Source organism: Carassius gibelio, chromosome B3 (genome assembly GCF_023724105.1).
Source record: "Carassius gibelio isolate Cgi1373 ecotype wild population from Czech Republic chromosome B3, carGib1.2-hapl.c, whole genome shotgun sequence".
NCBI lineage: Eukaryota > Metazoa > Chordata > Actinopteri > Cypriniformes > Cyprinidae > Carassius > Carassius gibelio.
In genome coordinates, this window is record NC_068398.1 from 6,207,552 (window position 1) to 6,227,769 (window position 20,218).

Sequence of the window (20,218 nt, forward strand, 5' to 3'; positions counted from 1 at the left end):
GTATATGAAATAACTGAATAAAAGATAATAGTCCAACTGCTTTGTTAGAACTCTTTTTTGCAAGAATTATCTTCTCTTCGTTCCAAATCGTTCCTCTGAAACAACAAAAACACTTTAAAGATTTTAGTTTCACTTTTATTTTGTAATCCTTCAAGACGCGTCCTGTTGGTGACTTTTATTTTGTAATCACCAGAGGCGTCTGAATCGAGATGCCAAGGACCTACATACAGGCAGCTGATGATACTGCCGGCTGAATTCAAAGCGCTGTCCATTTAAAAATAGAAATAAAGAAGTATTTTACAGCTGAGTACAAGCTCGGATGGAACAGATGATGCTTTCTTCTAACACAGTCAGTTTAATTTGACGGATGTCGGTGGTATTTAAGGAGGAAATGTGTGGATTTATGGAGTCAAAGCGTTAAATAAGGATCATGGCGTTTCCGGAGGGAGAATCACTGGAATCCTGGCTCAGTACGTGCATTATTATCAATGACATTTAATAATAGGTGTAAATAACACTGCTGTGTTATGTCTTCAGTGCATGCATTAATACCGACGCGTCTGACGTTCTTGTTCAGCTTGTTTCAGCGGAATTTCAATCATACTATAATGAAGATGAGCTCTTGAATATTATTCATCTCATATTGACGTTGCTTAGAAACCTTCTCGGGCCGTCCAATTATGATTAATAAATAATTTTAAAGGGCCAAGACTTCATCATAGTAGGATTCGTTGATTCGCCAGCGTCTGCCAATCAGATATGCCCAGTGCATGAACGACACGTCTCATAATTAATATTCATGAGCCAAGCCTTCCCAATAGTATGATTTATAAATTCAAAATGCATTTTGATCATTTTGTGTTTAGCTTCATGTATGAGTTCAGACCCAGAGCTTCAGGATTTACAACAGCAATTCCTAATTCATTACTAATCAAATAAAATGATTTTATCAATGGTATCAAATATTACACAAAACATCGTAATACAAATATTTTGGACATGCACAATAAGCATAAAATGTAAATACAGTTGCACATGAGTATGCTAATATTATACACACTTGGAGGTTTTCGTAAAGGACGACAACTTAAAAAAATATATATATTTTCTTGAAATCAGTGATGGTAATATTGATGTGCATCCCTGAGATTGGCCCTCACACTGTTGTGCCAGTGTACACAGTCGGGGCTGAGTGTTTAGTCCTTACGATGTTGTGTGTCCTCCACAGACAAAGCCACACACCCGACCAACCGGCAGGAGGACTGGGAATACATAATTGGGTTTTGTGACCAGATCAATAAGGAGTTGGAAGGGTAAGCATCTGTAATCCAACATGACTGAAAACTACAGGAGTCTCTTCTCTAACTGTGTTTGTAGTCCTCAGATAGCTGTGAGACTCCTGGTTCACAAAATCCATTCTCAAGAGTGGGAAGCCCTTCAAGCTCTGACGGTGAGGGATGGCTGCTTTATTATGAGTTTCTTTACAGATGCTATAATGTTTACATGATGTCTGATGGTTTTGTGTTTCTGAAGGTACTAGAGGCTTGTATGAAGAACTGTGGGCGAAGATTTCACAACGAAATATCCAGATATAGGTTTTTAAATGAGCTGATTAAAGTGGTTTCGCCCAAGGTTAGTGGTTTTTCTGTTATGACTTTTGTATGTTGACCCATAAGTTAACATCATCCTGGTTCCCTCAAAAGAAAGCCAATAGGATTTTTTCTATTGCTTTTGGATTCAAAAAATAAACTTTGTGGCCTCCAAAACATAAAGATTCTTGCACATATTGTTCATCATGATAATCTTAACACAATAACACAACTTTTATGAATTTTAAGCCTAAATGCAATAATTAAAAGTAAAAAAAAATCTAACATAGGCTATAAATGAACTACAGTATGATTGCACAGCTTCAACACCACCACCATTTGGTTAAACTCTTTCAGTCTTTATTTAAAAACGTTTCCTATGAAAGGTTGAGTTGCAAGAGTGTGATTATTAACCAGAAACCCACTGAATTCAAGACGATGGAACCAGAAGTGCAAAAATGTGATCTTGTTTCTGATTTTAGGACTCATTTATGTGTACCTTATTAGACATCATTGAATAATATTGTTTAAAACATTGTGTTTCAGTATATGGGGGACAGTGTTTCTGACAAGGTGAAGAATAAGGTCATTGAGATGTTGTACAGCTGGACGGTGGTGTTTCCCAATGAGGCCAAGATCGCAGACGCGTACCAGACGCTCAAGAGACAAGGTGAGATGTTACGAGTGAACTCTCTCTGGTGTGTCATGAGCGGCTGTCTGATCGATGTGCGTTTTCTTTAGGACTTGTGACGTCAGACCCAGAACTGACAGTGGACAAATCCCTGATCTCGTCCCCTCCGACACGACCCAAAAACCCAGTGTTTGACAATGAGGACATGGGGAAGGTGAGACACCTGATGGCATCTTTTCCCGTGCATGCAAAATCTGAATTTAAATATGTGATTTGGAGGTTTAACTCCAACTGTGTTTTCCATTTTTTGAAACTAAGAAAATGTGTTGTTCTGTGATTTGATGGCAGTTGTTGGCTGAACTTCTGAGGAGCAAAAACCCGGAAGATCTTCAGGAGGCGAACAGACTGATCAAAAACATGGTGAAGGAGGTGAGAGGATCCTGAGACGAGATCAAGATGTTGATCTGATATTTAAAGATGGATGAAGAGCTCCAGTTTAAACTCAGCATGAAAACTTGAATTTAATGATTAAGCGATTAAAGAATTGCATGAAAATTAAAGGATTTAAAGAAATAAAAAAACTATATTATTTAAAGAAATATATAGTAAAATAATAATGGATTTTAACAGCTATTTATTAATTCCTTCATAACTGTCTGGTTTACAAAACAAGACATTTACTAATAAAGTAAATATTCACATCTGATTTCATGTTGACCATAATGGTTCAAGGGGTGGTTGCATCGATGGTGGCGCTTGTATAAACTGTATTAATGTCAGACCTCATCATTTCAATATTGTTTCAGATTTACACACTGATTCTGGATCAGGTGTGGCATAATTGATGTGACAGACAGAATTTGTGTTGTGCATGCAGGATGAGGTCCGAGTGCAGAAAATGGCCAAACGCAACAATACGCTGGAGGAAGTGGACAACAACGTCAAGCTCCTGAGCGAGATGCTGGGTCACTACGACAGAGAGCGATCGTCCGATGCTGACCGTGAGCTCATCAAGGTCAGATCATATCTGACAACAATCAATGTTTGTCAAATGTGCAGACTGAGAAAGTTTAAAGAAATGGCACTTGAGCATCAGGTGGTTAAGTTAGTTTGTTTGCGGGAATCTAATTTGATCATAAATCTCCAGCAGCTCAGCCCTATTTGAAGTGTTTCCGCTGTAATTATGACAAGGCTGCTTGTTAACAGTATTTACTAATAGAAACTTGTGGTATTAAGGTAAAAAGAACTGTATTTTCTTCAATACAAAAATATTCAGTGTGGGAAAAACATTTTTCAGTTTACATCTTGAGATTGTGTTTGTGTTTTTAGCATTTGTATTTAGATAGTTTTAATATATCACGACAGCAGCACTCACATGTCACCTGACCTGTATGTTCAGGAGCTGTATGAGCGCTGTGATAAACTACGACGCACCGCGTTCAAACTGGCCACTGAGGCAGAGGACAACGACTCCAGTCTGGGTAAACAACATGATGCCCCGCTTTGCTCTCAGAGGATCGTTTATTTGAAATGTTTAGCATTTTTCTGCTTCCTGTAGGGGACATTCTCAAGGCAAACGATGATCTGTCCAGAGTAATCAGCTCTTATAAACGAATCGTAGAAGGACAGGCAGATGCCGGCGAGGGTGAAGATCTCAGACCGGCTGCTAGTGAAGGTGACGTCACTTCAGGGATCATCTGTAGATCTTCCCTAAGCAGAAATATTTTGATAATCCAATACATCGTATTTTCTTCATGATGTTTCTCGTCTTCTCAGGATGTGAGACCACGGGCACATTGATTGATCTGGCTGGACTGGATGAACCTTCCCCTCCCCCGACCGTTGCTCCTCCCCCTCTTCCTCCTCAGGTCCCGTCAGCCAATCCCACGGCCTCGCCCATCCCCGTGCTGCCGCCTCCTCCTCGCCGATTGGCCGGCGCTCAAGGCAGTCAGACGAGCAGCCCCAATCACAAACCGCCTGAGCAGCAGACCTCCCTCTCCCTGCTGGACGATGAACTCTTGTCTCTCGGTGATAAATCTCTTTTCAATTGTTGTAACACTGTCTGGTGATGCATACCATAGAAATAGACTAAGAGAGGTCACATAGTACCCCACATGAATGTGTAATTCACTGTTAAGCCTTTTTATAAAATGGCATCGACAGTAATATAAGATGCTTATTAAATAAATAAATAAATAATATTAATAAAATAATGATTTTTATTAACATTAATGTTTTTGAAAATGAAACATTTTTGATAATATACAATAATATATTTGTTATTTAGCATATGAAATCAATACTTAGGAAATAAAAGTTGTAATTGTTTAAATAATTGCTACAATTATAATAATAATTATTATTTTTAATGTTTTTAAATGGTTTGAAAGCTTTTATGTTAATAATAATAATAATTAGTAGTAGTAGTATTAAAATATTGTTACTAAAAGTATATGAAATATTTAAAACAAATGTATGATTGATATATTCATATTAAGAAGTTTGAAGTATGAAATTTGGTTTATATTAAAAATATTTTTTGTATAAATAAAATAATAAATTACAATTAATATTGCTGTTAAAGAATACATAAAAAGGTTTAGAAACTAGGTTCATAAGGTGAATAAAATTATATATCTTATATAATTGATAAAATAATAATAATATTAAATTATTCTTCCCATTTTCATGACTTTACAATTTATTTTATTAGTTTATATTCAATATAACATGCATAAATCTTATCTGTCTCTCAGGGCTGAATGATCCTCCTTCTGTGCCAAACAGACAGAAGTTGGATGACCCGTCTGGTCAGTGGACATCCTCACAGGTAGCACACACACACCCACTGGACTTACAGACGTTAAAGGGGATGACTGAACCTCTCATTTTTTGGTTGGTCTCTTGCTGTCAGGCTCCTGATCTGGGCCTGGACCTGTTTGGGAGCATCTCTGCTCCGACAACACACACTCCTGCGCAGACCTCACACACACCGGCTGTCAGTCAGGGGCTGCAGGATCTCTCCATGCTGGACTTTGGAGGTGGAAAGAGGTACAATTCTGCACTTCCTGATGAAAACAGCACCTTAAACAAACCTAATGTGGTTTGCACATGCAGATCGTTTCTTATCAGTCAGTTATGTGGGTCCACCTATGTCAACCGCATATTTGAGAATATAAATGAAGTTTTATTCTGTCTCTCAGTAGTGGTTCTGGTCTGACTGGCATTGCTGGAGGAACTTTTGGTATTTCTGGAGGTGTAATGTGCCCCACAGCCGCCCCTCTTCAGTCCATTAGCCCGTTTGTGAGCGCGGCGGTGCCTGGTTCGCCCGCTGTGGCCCGGGCTCAGGCGGTGACGGGCGGCTCAGCTCCGGGCAGCCCTTTCTTTCAGCCCTTCTCATCCCCGTCTCACTCGCTTCAGAGCAGCCCGGCGCGGAGCTCAGAGCCCAGCCTATCCAACCTGAACGTCCCGCTCGAGTCCATTAGACCCAGTGAGTGACCGCAGCGTCAGTCTGAACAAGGACGTGAAGCTAAAACACACTGGAGGCCAATAAACTAAAATAAAATAAAATAATAAATGTACTTGAAAGTAATGTCAAAATGTCAGGAAAATTATAAATAATTAAAATCTTAATTATCCTTTATATTATAGGTTTAATTTTCATTGTGAGAAATGTTATACAGAAAAAATATATAAAATTTTTCTTAAGTATATAATTATTTTTATTATAAATATGTTAATGTAATATTATTTATTATTTATTTCTTTTTTTTTATTAATTTCTTTGGTCTGAAATGTGACCCAGAAAGGCTTTGCTTTACAAGTCATACAAAATTAAAATCCTATATTATAATTTATACTACATTTATACTATATTTCAATTGATATTAAAGGCTTTATGGTTGTATATGAAATATAAAATCATTATAAATATAATTCTTTTTTTCCTTTTGATTTTGTGAGTGAATTGTGATTATTTTTTAAATCCAGACAGCCGAGGTTTCCATGTGATCCTGCAGCTGCCCTGTTTAACAGTATTAGTTGCTGAGCTGTATCTCAGTGTTTCTGCTTGTGTCCTCAGGTAGAGTCTTACCTGTGACGCTGTATGATAAGGATGGAGTCCGTGTTCTCATGCACTTTGCGATGGACTGTCCGCCGGGTCGACCGGACGTCCTGGTCATGGTGGTGTCGTTGATCAACACAGCGCCGTTACCCGTGCGAAACATAGTGCTGCAAGCAGCTGTGCCCAAGGTATGACCTCCTCCACTGCCAACACAGAGAGTTTACATGATTCGTTCATTTGAATCAGTACTTTAATGATTCATCTGAATCAATTCACAACATTCCTTTCACTATAAAATGTGAAATGCCACAGGGATTTCTTGGAACATGTTTGATGACTTGGTATTGTGTTGTGTTTGTGGCAGTCAATGCGAGTGAAGCTTCAGCCTCCATCAGGTGCAGAGATCGCACCCTTTAACCCCATCCTGCCCCCCGCATCCATCACTCAGGTCATGCTGCTCGCCAACCCACTCAAGGCAGGAGCTCACACACATCTAATACTTGTTTGATTAGACAAAAACATAAAATACATTTATAAAATACATACAAGATGATTATTAGTATTGTAAAATCTTATTATAAAATTCTTTATTTATTGATTGTAATTGTTATTAAATAGTAATTATTTTATTAAATAAACACACCACTTTGCTTGAGCTCATCATAAAGGTTTACCAGTGTTGTGCGTGTTTTTCAGGAGCGTGTGCGTTTGCGCTATAAGCTGGCGTATCTTCTGGGAGAGCGTCAGTATTCGGAGGTTGGAGAACTGGATCAGTTTCCTCCAGCGGACAGATGGGGCTCGCTGTAGATCTCATCCTTTACCTGCTCGAACTCTTATGTTCATTCCCAAGGATCGTCTTTCATTTGTGCTGTTTATTTATTTACTATCAGTGTTTTGCTGCAGCCTTGTGAAGCAGCATTTGATGCTTGATGTTTTTCGCGAAAATTCAAGCTGGATATTAATACAATAACACGACGTCAGTGACACGCATGAGGGTCTGAAACGGACGCGTCTGTTTCAGAGATTGGTCTTTTGTGTGCTGCCTATACAGACGTTTACCATGGTAATCATAGTTTCTGTTAAAATACCATAGTAAAACAATAATTAACTAGCACTTTCAACAAATAGAGTAAAGTTATGATTAGAAAACGAAATGGAAAAAAATAATTCTATAATTTATGTGAAATAAGTTAATTACTACAAACTTCACTGAATGATTATGTATGAATTTAAGCTATTTATTTTAAAAACAGTTACCAGTGATATTTTAGTATAATTGAGATACTATAAATCATACTTTAAAATTTGTTTAAATATATTTTAAAATATTTTTGTATTTTGTGTTTTCATGAACAGTTTTAGTAACTCGTTTTTGTTGTAATTTTTATTACTTTGTTTTTTCATGTGTATGTTTTTTTTATTTGTATTTCATCTTTTTAGTTACTTTTATACATTAAGTTAAAGCGAAAATGAGAAATGTATGAAACGTAGCAAAGTAAAATGTTTTTAATTTTATTTAAAGTAAAAAAATGTACAAGAAAAAAGTAAAATGTTTTTAAGATGTACATTTTATTCACTTTAACAACAATTGTGGTATTTTATTTAGTTACTTTATATATATATAGAGAGAGAGAGAGAGGGGCTAGAGAGAGAGACTTGTATTCAATTTAAAATTTTTAGGTGTTATGTTTATTTCTGGGGAAAAAATAAATTGTAGTTGTAAACTGCTCTAAACATGTCTGAAGTTTTGGCAACAGGGTTGCAAAAATATATTTAGGTGAGCCGCTCTTTTCATTGACTACTTGTTGAGAAATCAAACAAAATGGACCTTTTTCAAGCACTGTACTGTAGTAACTGTGGTATTTTGATGTAAACTGTGGTAAATGGTGGAAAACTCAGTATCCTAGCTGACCCTGATGGTGTCACATGACCTCGCCGCTGTCCGTGGAGAATATTAAACCCTGATTTCATTCTGTTCAGACAGTTCTAGGGCTCTTCTCAACAAGCATTTGAACTTTGCTGTTTCTAGAGCTAGACGATTTATTTCATGACGTCATGAAGCATCAGAATGAATGTACCTGCAGTCCAACGAGTTTACAGTCGAACCTTACGCTGTGAGGTTACACACGTAACGTCAGAGCAGCATTATATTGTCTATTTTGAGTTTTTATCTGCCTGTGTTATAGTTCAACACTGATTTTGGTTTTATTTATTGCTGTTGCAGGAACGTTTGGACTCAGCATTACAGTCTGTCTCAGATAGTCCACAGCCTTTTTTGACAATATTAGATTTGTTTATTTGATTGTGACATATTTACATTTTTTTTTTACCTGCAGGTTATGCAGTGAAGATCTTGATGGAGGATGAATTGCATTTGGTTATGAGTTCATCATAAGTCTGTCAGATTGGATGTGTGTTAGTTTTGTGGAGGCATTGGCGGTCAATCCTATGAGCGTTTTGCATGATTAGATTCTTTTAAGTGCTGAAGCAGAGCAAGTGAGCATTTTATTTCATCAGATAAAGGCCTCATGTGATTTTGGTCCCAAACAAATCTTAACGTGTTTGAGAAGAGGACAGCTGCTTCTCTGATTTGTGCAAACCTTATAATTCACTACAATCATGCATTAAGGCTTTGACAACAGTGATCGAGTGAATCTCACACAAAAATTATGAATATTTCACCCAAAGAAGTAAAATTAATATTATGCTTACTTTTATTGGCGTATTGACATTTATTTGCATGACAATTAAACACTCATTTTAATTACTAAAATATGTGTGTATACATGGGTAATATGTAATAAAAATACGTTTTTTTTTTTTTTAAACAACTTTTTATTTGAACTATCTCTGGGGTGAAACCTCTTGGTCCTAAGCTATAGTCTTAAGTAAAAATATCTCCCCTTTTTTTCTTTTTTTTGGGGGGGGGGGGGGTGAATTCATGGTTATTTTTATGAGATTCATCTTATTGATTCCTGTGAATCTGGACATCATACAGCATCTTTGCTAATTCTGTCTGACGTGTTTCAGGAAGATGAAGGTTTCAGGGCTTTATTGTGCATCTGCAAGTGTTTAAGGAAGCTCGTCTGTGTTTTATTATGAATTATTGTGTGTCTTTTTAAAAGCCAAAATTTCATCTTGTCTGATGTTGATGACGATGATGATTTAGGAGTCATTCTATATTTAGGGGTACATTTCATGTCAGCCAAAAACTTAAGAAATCAGTATTCTTTTTTTATATATATAAATAAATTAGGTGGCTGAATAATATATCCTCTTAATGTGCTAAATCAATTGTTTGGCAAGCTAAGCTTAAGCTCTTAAGAGATTTTGGAGGTTATCCATCTAACTGATTTGAAAATATGAATTTTGGGCTTCATAATGGACATACTGTGGGATGCTATCATGAAGGATGATACTTTTCTTTAACATAAATGCACAGTATGCTGAATTTAGTGTTATTCACCATCCAATTAAGTTTTTCTAATACATCATGACATTTCAATCTTTAAGAACTTATACAATAACTTCATAACACTTTATCATTCATGACCAAGAAGAAATAGATAAATGGCAAATCTATAATATTACGTAGGTTTAAGTCCATCATGAGGAATTATGAATGCTTTATAACCCTTGCAAATGTAAATACAACGTGTATAATATTATGGATACTGGTTTTAAGGAAAGTGTGTTAGTGATTAGATCAGTTATGTTTGTCCATTGCAATGCAAACCATGCTTTTAGGCAATTCCTCTGTAATTTCTGTGTAATGACAATAGTTTGTGAATATTTATGCAAAATATTTTTTTAATACCTTTCTCATAATTTAATGATTATTTTGGACAAATATTTAGAATAAATATATACAGAAATCTGTATTTTTAGAGCTTATCTGAAGAGCAAAACCTTACATTTAGCAAATTAAACTGCACAAAAACAGCTCATTTCAGTATAGAATATACAAATTTTGCAAGATAAAAAATGGATTTATGTTGGATTTTTGTATTAAAAGAATTAGAAATGTCCCCTGATATAAAAGTGATCATTGCTTGAAGTGAAAAGTTAATGAAACATTTGTAAAATTGATAATAGAGTCCATGGAAATGACATGTACCCCTAATTATAGAATGACTCCTAGGATGACTCATGAAAGTATGTGGGACAAATGAAAACGTATTAAAAGTTATTATGGATGATGATGACGATGCACTGTTCTGTATTTAATAATGATTCCATTGTGTTCTGCGCCATTAAATACTTTATCCAATGGATTGACCATAGTTTTCTTCTTTGCATTTTTGCCTGTTGGGGTGGAAATTACCAATCCTGTGCTTTTTTGAGTCACAATGGTCAAAGATGCCCATCTAGTGTAACCTACATTAACATAGAAAATCTAATTAAAAAGCACCAGAGCTTTGTAAACATCTCAGAGTAATCACTTCATATCCATATGAACCATATGATTGCCAAAATGAATTTACCGGGATTTTTGAAAAGTCCTGTTCATGAATGATCTCTCAAATTACTGTACCAGGAAAGATGCATGTGTGAAAGGGGCTAAACTCTTCCTCTGCATATAGACTTTGGGTTGCTTAAAGGTCATCTACGAACTGTGCATTATCTCACTAGATTTGTAACGTAATTAATTTATAAACCTGTGCCAACACAGGGAAGGGGTGTTAAACTCAGTTCCTGGATGGCCAGAGCCCTGCAGAGTTTTCTTCCAACCCTGCTCAAACACACATACCATGTAGTTTTCAAGTAAGCCTGAAGGACTTGATTAAGTTGGCTAAGGTGTGTTTAATTAGGGTTGAATCTAAACTTGGCTGCAACTGAAAACTTAGGCAAGTGACTTGCTGCCTTGCTGTCTAAACAGACAATGACTTTGTAGGCCGTGTTTTTAGCACGAGGGCACCTCATGAAACTGATTTCGGACAGGCTTCTGAGGCGGAGTAATGGTTTAATAATCTACAGCAAAATATAGAGAGCTTTGGTGATAACTAAGTGGATATTTAATTACTGCAATATTAATTTCTCGATAGAAATTACATAAAAAGTTGAAAACGTTGTTCAGAAACATACATTATTTTAAACACAAACTGACCACCGACCGCAACTTTCAGACGCCATCTTTATTTTTTGGCTTCTAGACAAAGAGAGAGCTTAGAATGGAATGCACAGAAGGCAGCGAAGGATACATCTATGATGCCTTCAGAAACCGGCCACATGAAGGCATCTCAGGAGACAGGAACTGAAGCTGACATTGATTTCAGACGTGCCTTGATGCCTTCCTACCTTGAAATGCGACCTCTGAAGGCAGCATTTTTCCAGTTTTCGGATGCAGCCACCACCGGCGGCGCCAGGGGGGGTCTTGGGGGGTCTCAAGACCCTGCCAAAAAATGCCTTGACCCCCCATTTGACCCCCCAGCCTCTTCCTGATTAAAAAAATATATATATTCGGGATAAAGATCCAAAAATGTTTCTCTTCAAACTACGCAGAACAATAATAAATAATAATTATTTCGACATTTATTCATACACTGAACCGAGAACCGTTTCTGTCGGACGCGTCCGATTCGAGAACCGATGAGCTGATGATAACTGCGCATGCGTGATTCAGCGCGAAGCAGACTGACACAGAGCGCATCTGAACCGAACTGATTCTTTTGGTGATTGATTCTGAACTGATTCTTTGCTAATGTTATAAGCGCGGGTAAACCAAAGGCTTGAATGAAGGGCAATCATCGCCAATGACGGCATTACATCGAGCACAAAAGAACCGGTGAACCATTTTTTTTTCAGCTGGTTTATTTGATCGAATTGTCCGAAAGAACCGGTACACTTGAGCACCTGCTCCTTTGCCCCTTAAGTGCCCTTTTGTCAAAGCAAAATTTCCTAAATTTTTTTTTGTAATAACATAAACTTTTGTGAATGCCTGCCCACGCCCAATCATAATATTAGTACAATTTATTAATAATAATTTAGCCGTAAATAAAATGACCAACATGATGACAGTTCACCTGACTACGACCTCATCCAACCGGGAAGATTCCTCATGCTGCACGCGCATTTTTTAATTGCTAGAGGATATTTTCAACATCGTGGCAGCTGGTAAGTGGTGTTTCATTCTCAGCGAAGTGATTTTGATGTTTATTTACTTATTATTATTTTACAAGAACGATGTGATGTGAGAACATGCAGACGTTGTTTATATTGCTGTGTGTAGCCTGTAGTGTAGAAGTAACACTAGCGTGCTGTTTGAGGGAGAAAAGTTTCACAGGCATCGAGGGGTCTGGTCTTTTTTATGTTATTTGAATAAACTTTTATTATATTACAGTACTTATTTATTTTTAACACGTAAAAATAATTATCACAACACTGGTAAGGCTTATTCAGATTTTCTCATTCTCTGAATTATCATTATAAAAATAAAAAAAATTCAGAAATGAATTAAAATAAAATTATATTTTAAATGTGATGCAAATATTTTTTCTACAAAAGCAACAGTGTTTACAACAGCAAGACCACTTTAGCCTGTAAACTCAATAATATCTATCTGGAAATAAATGTAAAAATATCAATGTCAATAAAAATGCATAATATACCTGACATGAAAGTGCAGTGTGAAGGATATGAATAACAAATGTAGCCTGTCATTTGTTTACATTGCAAAGGTGTTTTTGTTGTTTAGTAGCAGAAATATGCAGTTATTAGCCATGTCCACTGTATTTTTTGTTGGTTTTCATGAGACCCCCCTTGAAAAGACCAGGACCCCCCCATTGCCCCCCCAATCAAAATTGTCTGGAGCCGCCACTGGCAGCCACTAAGTCCGAGTCTGAAACACCTGCTGTACAGTGAAGCATCACCAGGCCGTTGGCGTCCTCTGCTGGTAGGCTATTTGTATTAATAGGCATATTGTTTTGTGGTTCAATAAAACCATGTAATCACTTGGTTTTGACACTTTATCTGAGCCAACTATTATTTCTTATTTGTTAGTTTACATGTAAATATAGTCATATTAAAGCCTCGTTTTGTCTCATATCTCATGAGCTAAGTGCATTTTCACACCCCTATTGTCCATAAGCGGGGATGTAGCTCAGAATTTTCCAATAAGGGTATGATATAGCTTTCATTGTTCAGGTCAATCATAAGGAATAAGGAAAGTGCTAACTTTGCCATAGTGTCATATTAAATGTTAAAGTTGCCACAGTCATTGCATTCTTTGCATGTGCTGCACTTTGTCATTTTGTTGAATTAGTTTATTAATTATTATTTGATTGTAGTCCTTGAAAACCAGAAAAGTAGTGCTTGAAAAGCATTGAATATCCTGGGATTCATTTAGCAGTTGCTGTATGAACCCTGTTTAAGTTTCCAGTTCTTGGAGGATTTTATTGTTTTTGTTGTTGTTAATTGAATTGAACTGTTTTCTGTAGTAAAATGTCTTTGTATATTTCCTTTTTTAAATTAATTTCATAGTATTTAATTTATCATTATTTCTTTTGAACAAAACAATTTCTGCAGTCTGAGCATAGAAACTATTTAGTTTAAAGGAATATAATTCAAATAATGTTATTTATTTATTTTTTTTGCCAAATAACCCTGTGTATGTGTTCACCCCCACAATCAAACCCCCTCCCTGGAAAAAAGTTCAGGCTCAGGATTTTATGATTATTATTATGATTATTTTATTTATTTTTTTAATAAAGGAAAATGGGATGGAATCACCAATTCACATTGAAGTGAAACTGCACTTGTAAATTGTATAACCTAATTAAATTAGTTTCTGAACTGCAGCTGCTTTGAAAAGTGGCATTATAAATTAACATGGTTAATAATAAATAATCAATATAAGAAATAAAGATGTGTGAGGGTGTCTAACCTTCACCAGAAAGCACATATAGTATGTCTGCAAGATATCTGTTAAGGATCACTTGATTTGGAAAGCATCTGCTATGTACAAACATCTGACAGATTCTGTCAGTTTTACATACATCATAAATCATAAAAATCTGATAGGAAACACTCTAAAGTTACTTCTTGCAGATGTAAATGCAGACATCAAATAGACTTCTCCATGACGTCAGTCACCGTGATTTTGCCAAGACAGACATGTTCCTGGATCAACATTAATGTCCAAAAATATAGACTTAACCTAACACTTCCTATAATTTATTCCTAAAATCAGTGGAAAATGATAGCTGGTTAACAAGGGTGTAGAATCACCTAACCCTGGCCTGATTGTAAGCCTAAAACAGATATTTCCTGAAAATTTATATCTCAATACAGATGGGTTGATTGAAATGTTGTTCCAAGGATGTTTATCCAGGAACATGTTGTACCCCATGGGGCGAGCATGATTTCACCAATGATGTATGTATCATGTGACCAGATGGGTGGCTTGGATTTCTTTCTTTGAGGTGAATAAAAGTTTTTTTTGGTTGTAAAATGTTTTAAATGCGTGATATTTTGTAATCAGTTAAAATATTTTAATCCACACGATACATATTTGCGACATACACTTTAAGGAAATAAATGTGACCGATATATAACTGACACTTGGTTTTGTTGGATGTTTTGATGCATCTTAAATAATCGCTAGATTTAATCATCCTAACAAACACAAAACGTTTTTAAACTTTTCACAACATTGTAATTTGGTTACAATCGCGTAATGATGCAGTACATTGTTTAAAAAATGATCTAAGATTAAAAATAATGATGAAATAATGTACCAAAAATAAAACACTTTTGAAACATTATGAAAATACCAACTTGGTTTTCAAGTAGTCAAAATCCACATGTGTTTACTATGAAAAAACAAAACCAGACCAAACTACAACTTTTGTGAGATGTTCATTTAGGTGTTAAAATAACAATCTGCATGTTGGAATAATACAAAATACAAAATATCAGTAACATTTTAACATTAAAACTATTCTGTATCAAAGTAACATATGAGATGCAGCCTGCAAACATCCAATTTCAAAAGCACTTTGATATGTGAATATCAAATGTTTGTACATTTTTCTCTGCAGTTTCTAAGGGTGGTTTAACTACAGTCATAGAAGATAGCAGGAAATAAGCACAAAATTAGAATAGCAAATTATGTGGGAGAGTGTAGTATGAAAATATTGTATTGCAATAGGTAGCTCTTCAATGTTAATATCAAGACTATTTACCGGATAAAAACAAAAGTCTTTTTAAAATTACAACCTTATGGCTGCACTATCTGATAATTGGAGTGGTCTAGTGTGATCCTGGCCCTTATGTATAACCTCACCATTGCTATAGACTAAACATATAATGGGAAGTCTTGGCCTAATGGTTAGAGAGTCTGACTCTCCATCGAAAGGTTGTGAGTTCTAGTCTCAGGTCGGCAGGAATTGTGGGTGGGGGTAGTGCATGTACAGTTCTCTCTCCACCTTCAATACCTCGACTTAGGTGCCCTTGAGCAAGGCATCGAACCCCCAACTGCTCCCTGGGCGCCGCAGCATAAATGGCTGCCCACTGCTCCGGGTGTGTGCTCACAGTGTGTGTGTGTGTGTTCACTGCTCCGTGTGTGTGCACTTTGGATGGGTTAAATGCAGAGCACGAATTCTGAGTGTGGGTCACCATACTTGGCTGCATGTCTACTCGCTATCTTTAGTTTGCATGTTTTGCATTTTTATTTGCATTTGTTTCTATTTATATTCAATTAAAGCAACATCTTAAAACATTTACCAGGAAGAGACTGACTCATTTGACTCTTTCTGTCATACTGCTGTACTTTCAGGACAAATTGTGTGGATGTTTCATCTTACAAGGTAAGACAGATTTATCTAGTGTTATATCTGAGGATAAAAACTTGCCATAAATATACAATGATCTCATAATATGAGCAAAGGTCAAATATATTTATAATAAGTAAAAAAGGCAACCCTGAAAGTGCTCTGCTACAAAGTAGAGCACAAAGGTTAAATTCATGCAATTTGTGTTTCTTGGACTAAAAGAAAGTTATAGTTTCATCAAATTCAGAGCTAAAATGCACAGCAAATTCGAGTTAAGCCTTGATTTAGACTCATGTCGTCTTCAATTATGGTGCATATTATGCTGTACTGTATGTAGAGGTCATACAATTGATAATTCAAAATTAATAATATGTATTGATAATTCAGATTATTACTCTTATTATTTTACTGTTATTATAATAATGCCCCCTTTCCCCATGTAATACTTTTCAGCAACTACTGAAAAAATGACAATACAAACAGTAAGATATTTTTATTATTATTTTATTACAAGGGTATAGGTGGCGCCAAAAACGACTGACTAAAGACATGATGATAATCAAAAGCAACACTATTGTCTGTATAGAAGAGATTTTTCTTTTGCCTTATCTCTAATTTTCTCAGCACAATAGATAAGGCATTTTTGTTTTCTCTCTCTAACCTTTTCCAGTGTTTCACTGTTGCCCTGATGTTTCCACGATCCTCCTGTTAACATGGGATGATTGTCATGAAACTCATGCCATGATTTAAAAAACTGCATCAGGAGGATGTTGTAGAAAAACATTTCAGGATTCCTTAGAACTTCTGAGAACAAGATGGCACACACTAGCACGGCATCTTGGGGTTTCTCTATACAAGAATTAACTTTATCATGGTTCCCCATCATGTAGTTCCAAAGTGTCTCGGCACATCTTTTAGAGAAAGTTTCTGATGGTTTCACTTTTGCATAACAATATTTTTTGTCATTGACTGTACAGTACAGCTCATTCGGTTGCATCGTTACTGTGTAGCTACCAACTTCAAAGAGGATTTCCTTCCTATCTTGCTCTTTTTGTTCGTACCAAGAATTAAGAAAAATAATTACGTTCACATAGTGGAAAAAACTTACTATGTTGATAATGTTGCCAATGTGTAAGTCACAGTCAGCCATTTTTTTAAGTTCTCTTAAAACATTCCCTTCCCAAGAAACATGCACAACCTGACTAAAATGCATTTTAGGATGCAGATGAAATATGTCAGGAGGGTCATTCAGATATCTCTTCTTCATGATGCTCTTCCAATTGAAGTGCAGTTTTAGCTGCATCCTTGTGGGATTAGACTGTATAGAAAAAAATATTAGTTGCTCAGAAAAATATTGACCTTGATCTTTAATATACAGATTACGTTAAATGACAGGTCTAACTCACTCTCTTCCTTCTCTTCTCCAAACACGTGTCAGGCTCAACTTCAGCGGTGCTGAAAAATAAAGTAAAATGTAAAAATAAGTTTCTTTAGACAAATTAGCTAATCACATAATCACAAAAAGTGGCAAGGGTTGTCATTGAATCGTACAATGTTTAGAGCTTTGTAAGGCCTATACCTGAAACACGCGGCACGCTCCGTTTCCGCAATGCCGATGTCGCTTAGATAAGTAAAGTCTTAAAACAAATTATAGAATTACATAAATGAACACATAAATGGCAAGATGTATTTATGCATTGTTTAAGATAGTTGTAAAAGTAGTTTCACCCACCTATTCACAATTGTTTGTGATTCGGAGCGATCTCACTTTCTGCCCTACTGTACATGTGCCATTGAAAGGCATGAACAGGCACACGTCACAAAGAAAGCGCGGGAACTTTTTCAATCTCAATTCCAGCATTAGGAAAACTCTTTCACCCAAGGTAAACTGAAATTGGATTTATTAAAACAAATTAATTTGTGGAAAGATAAATGCTTAAGGAGGAAGCAAAGACAAAATAAAGACACCTATGTACAAAACAAAGAATTAAATAAACAACAAACAAACAACAGAGTGTTAAAAGCCAAGCATAGTCATTGACTGTGCACATGGTGCTTGTTCTTGCTTATTTTATTTTATTCATTCATTCGTTTGTTCAAGTAAATAAATGACAACACAACAATTTTAATATACATTTCTTCTGGATTTTAGTATGTATACTGTATTAACAGGGTGAAGTCACATCGGAGAGTGATATCTAGTGTTGAAATGATGCAGCTTCAAATTGTGCACACTTAAATGACTAGATAACAACATGACAGGCATGCACAAAAAAAAATGAAATTGTGTGAATTTATTTATTTTTTTCTCCAAAATTGCTAGTAAATTTCACACACAATAGCAAAGAAAGGGCAAGAAATATTAAAATAAATGTGAAATTTTGGAGTGGAACAGTTAAAGTATTGTTTTCTTGTAAAATGTAATGTATATGTGTGTGTGTATATATAAATATATATATATATATATATATATATATATATATATATATATATTTATTATTATTATTATTATTTTTTTTATTTTTTTTTTTTTGCGCAACTTGCTATTTCTTAGGATTGATTTCAGGTATTCCTTGTTAATTTTCAGAGTGGATTAAAACTGTAATTTATAGTCAAACACACCAGATTCTACACATTAATAAATATCTTATATATATATATATATATATATATATATATATATATATATATATATATATATATATATATATATATATATTAACTAGAGGTTTTCAGAGGGAAGATCTAGATATGTTTATATGAGGAATGATTCACATGATCAGACTACTTTGTATTTGACTTTATAGATGGGCATCATGCAAACATCCCACCTGTCCCAGAAGGATCTGTTTTAACAGATTCTCAGTGAAACAACTGAGGATAATGTGACACCTGAAAACCAGGCTTGCGGGAGGAAGATAACTTTTTTCTCTGTAAGTGATTAAAAATGATGATATTTGGAAATATTGTGTTATGCAATTGTACCAAAGCTAAAAAATATTTCAGTTGTAGAATGCATCGTTCACCAAACTGTATAGATGAATTAAATAATTCCTTTTTACCTCAATACCTTAAGAAAAAAAAAAAAAAAAACACTGGTACGGTCTCCCATTTTCTTTGAAAATGTCTCTTTAAACTACACAGAAAGATCATATTATCCAGCATCCAGTAATGGATTATTTGGTGGTCTGCAGAGGGATGCTTTGCACTAATGCTACTGTTCTTGTGATACTGATTGTTGCATCTCTGCTGCATTCGTCCAGGAGACTCCAGTGATCTTCAGATGAAGATCAGCCACAGCTGGAGAGGTTCATCTCCTCCTGTTTGACGTGTCTGTGTTTTCCTCATGGGTCTGGATGTCACACAGTACAGCATCACGGATCTGAGAAAATATGAGGTATTGTCCAGTTTAAAACCACCACAGAAGTTCATCTGAGGTGAAACCACACTCAGATGATGCTATTTGTGTTAGAGGTACAGGAATAAGTCTGGAAAGCAAAATGTTAATTTGTGTGTTAATTCTGCTGTACTTGTCACATTGTCCAGAAAAAATGGGAATGCGTCCAGAGAGCACGTTGTGTTTACACGAATGATCACACCTCAAACCTTGTGAAGGAGTACATGGTAAGTTATGAATTTTTTTTTTTTACCTAATATCCAGTTCTCTAAACAGACTCCCCATTTCACTCCTGATCTGTTGTTTGTTCCTTTTTGTATGTGACTTTTTTTTAGGATGTCAACTTTCACATGACGAAGCCTCAGATGCAAGACACATTAGAATATGTAGTCATAAATGAAGGGGCAGAGGCCACAGACCCTTGAAGATGTCTGTTTATACCCTTATGTTTTGAAAGCCTGTATTTTATCATTTATTTTTAATTAAAGGCAAGTTCCTTGATTTCTTTGTTTATTTTTGCACATAATGAGGAGATAGTAACACGATAAGGTCTTGTTTTTTTAACATTAGTTCATGTATTTACTAACATAAATTAATAACAAGCAGTTTAGTTTTTACAATAAAAATGTTCATCCTCATTCACTGTGCATTAACTAATATTAACAAATACAACTTTTGGTTTTATTAATGTTTTAGTAAATTAGATTATCATTAACTATATTGATAAATGCTTGAGAAATATTTTGCATCTTTAGTTTGTGTTAACTA

The 20,218-nt window shown here is 35.5% G+C and overlaps 1 protein-coding gene and 1 long non-coding RNA gene across 3 annotated transcripts; both read left to right on the top strand.

Annotated features, from left to right (window-relative positions):
- The first annotated feature begins 187 nt into the window (after positions 1-187).
- On the top strand, positions 188-10,553 carry LOC127952524 (ADP-ribosylation factor-binding protein GGA3-like). Of its 2 annotated transcripts, none has more exons than XM_052551047.1 (17): positions 188-470; positions 1,229-1,313; positions 1,378-1,450; positions 1,534-1,632; positions 2,136-2,259; positions 2,331-2,434; positions 2,569-2,649; positions 3,098-3,235; positions 3,620-3,701; positions 3,779-3,895; positions 3,997-4,248; positions 4,977-5,050; positions 5,135-5,271; positions 5,424-5,710; positions 6,302-6,471; positions 6,648-6,758; positions 6,980-10,553. In XM_052551047.1, the coding sequence occupies exons 1-17, from the start codon at positions 431-433 to the stop codon at positions 7,088-7,090; spliced, it is 2,085 nt and encodes a 694-aa protein (XP_052407007.1). In that variant the 5' UTR covers positions 188-430; the 3' UTR covers positions 7,091-10,553. The 2 variants fall into 2 exon arrangements, with proteins under 2 accessions (XP_052407007.1, XP_052407008.1); XM_052551048.1 differs by having other exon boundaries at positions 192-470; positions 5,427-5,710.
- An 8,320-nt stretch (positions 10,554-18,873) lies between these two features.
- LOC127952642 (uncharacterized) lies at positions 18,874-19,943 on the top strand. The gene is made up of 4 exons (XR_008153012.1): positions 18,874-18,986; positions 19,317-19,450; positions 19,600-19,677; positions 19,786-19,943. It is a non-coding gene; the product is annotated as an uncharacterized LOC127952642 (long non-coding RNA).
- Positions 19,944-20,218: the final 275 nt, after the last annotated feature.

Bases quoted from the DNA above. Each gene is read 5' to 3' on its own strand.
- LOC127952524 (XM_052551047.1), top strand. From the start codon at position 431: ATGGCGTTTCCGGAGGGAGAATCACTGGAATCCTGGCTCA. The intron at 1,451-1,533 runs GTGAGGGATGGC...GTGTTTCTGAAG, and splicing joins AAGCCCTTCAAGCTCTGACG to GTACTAGAGGCTTGTATGAA. The intron at 5,272-5,423 runs GTACAATTCTGC...TCTGTCTCTCAG, and splicing joins GACTTTGGAGGTGGAAAGAG to TAGTGGTTCTGGTCTGACTG.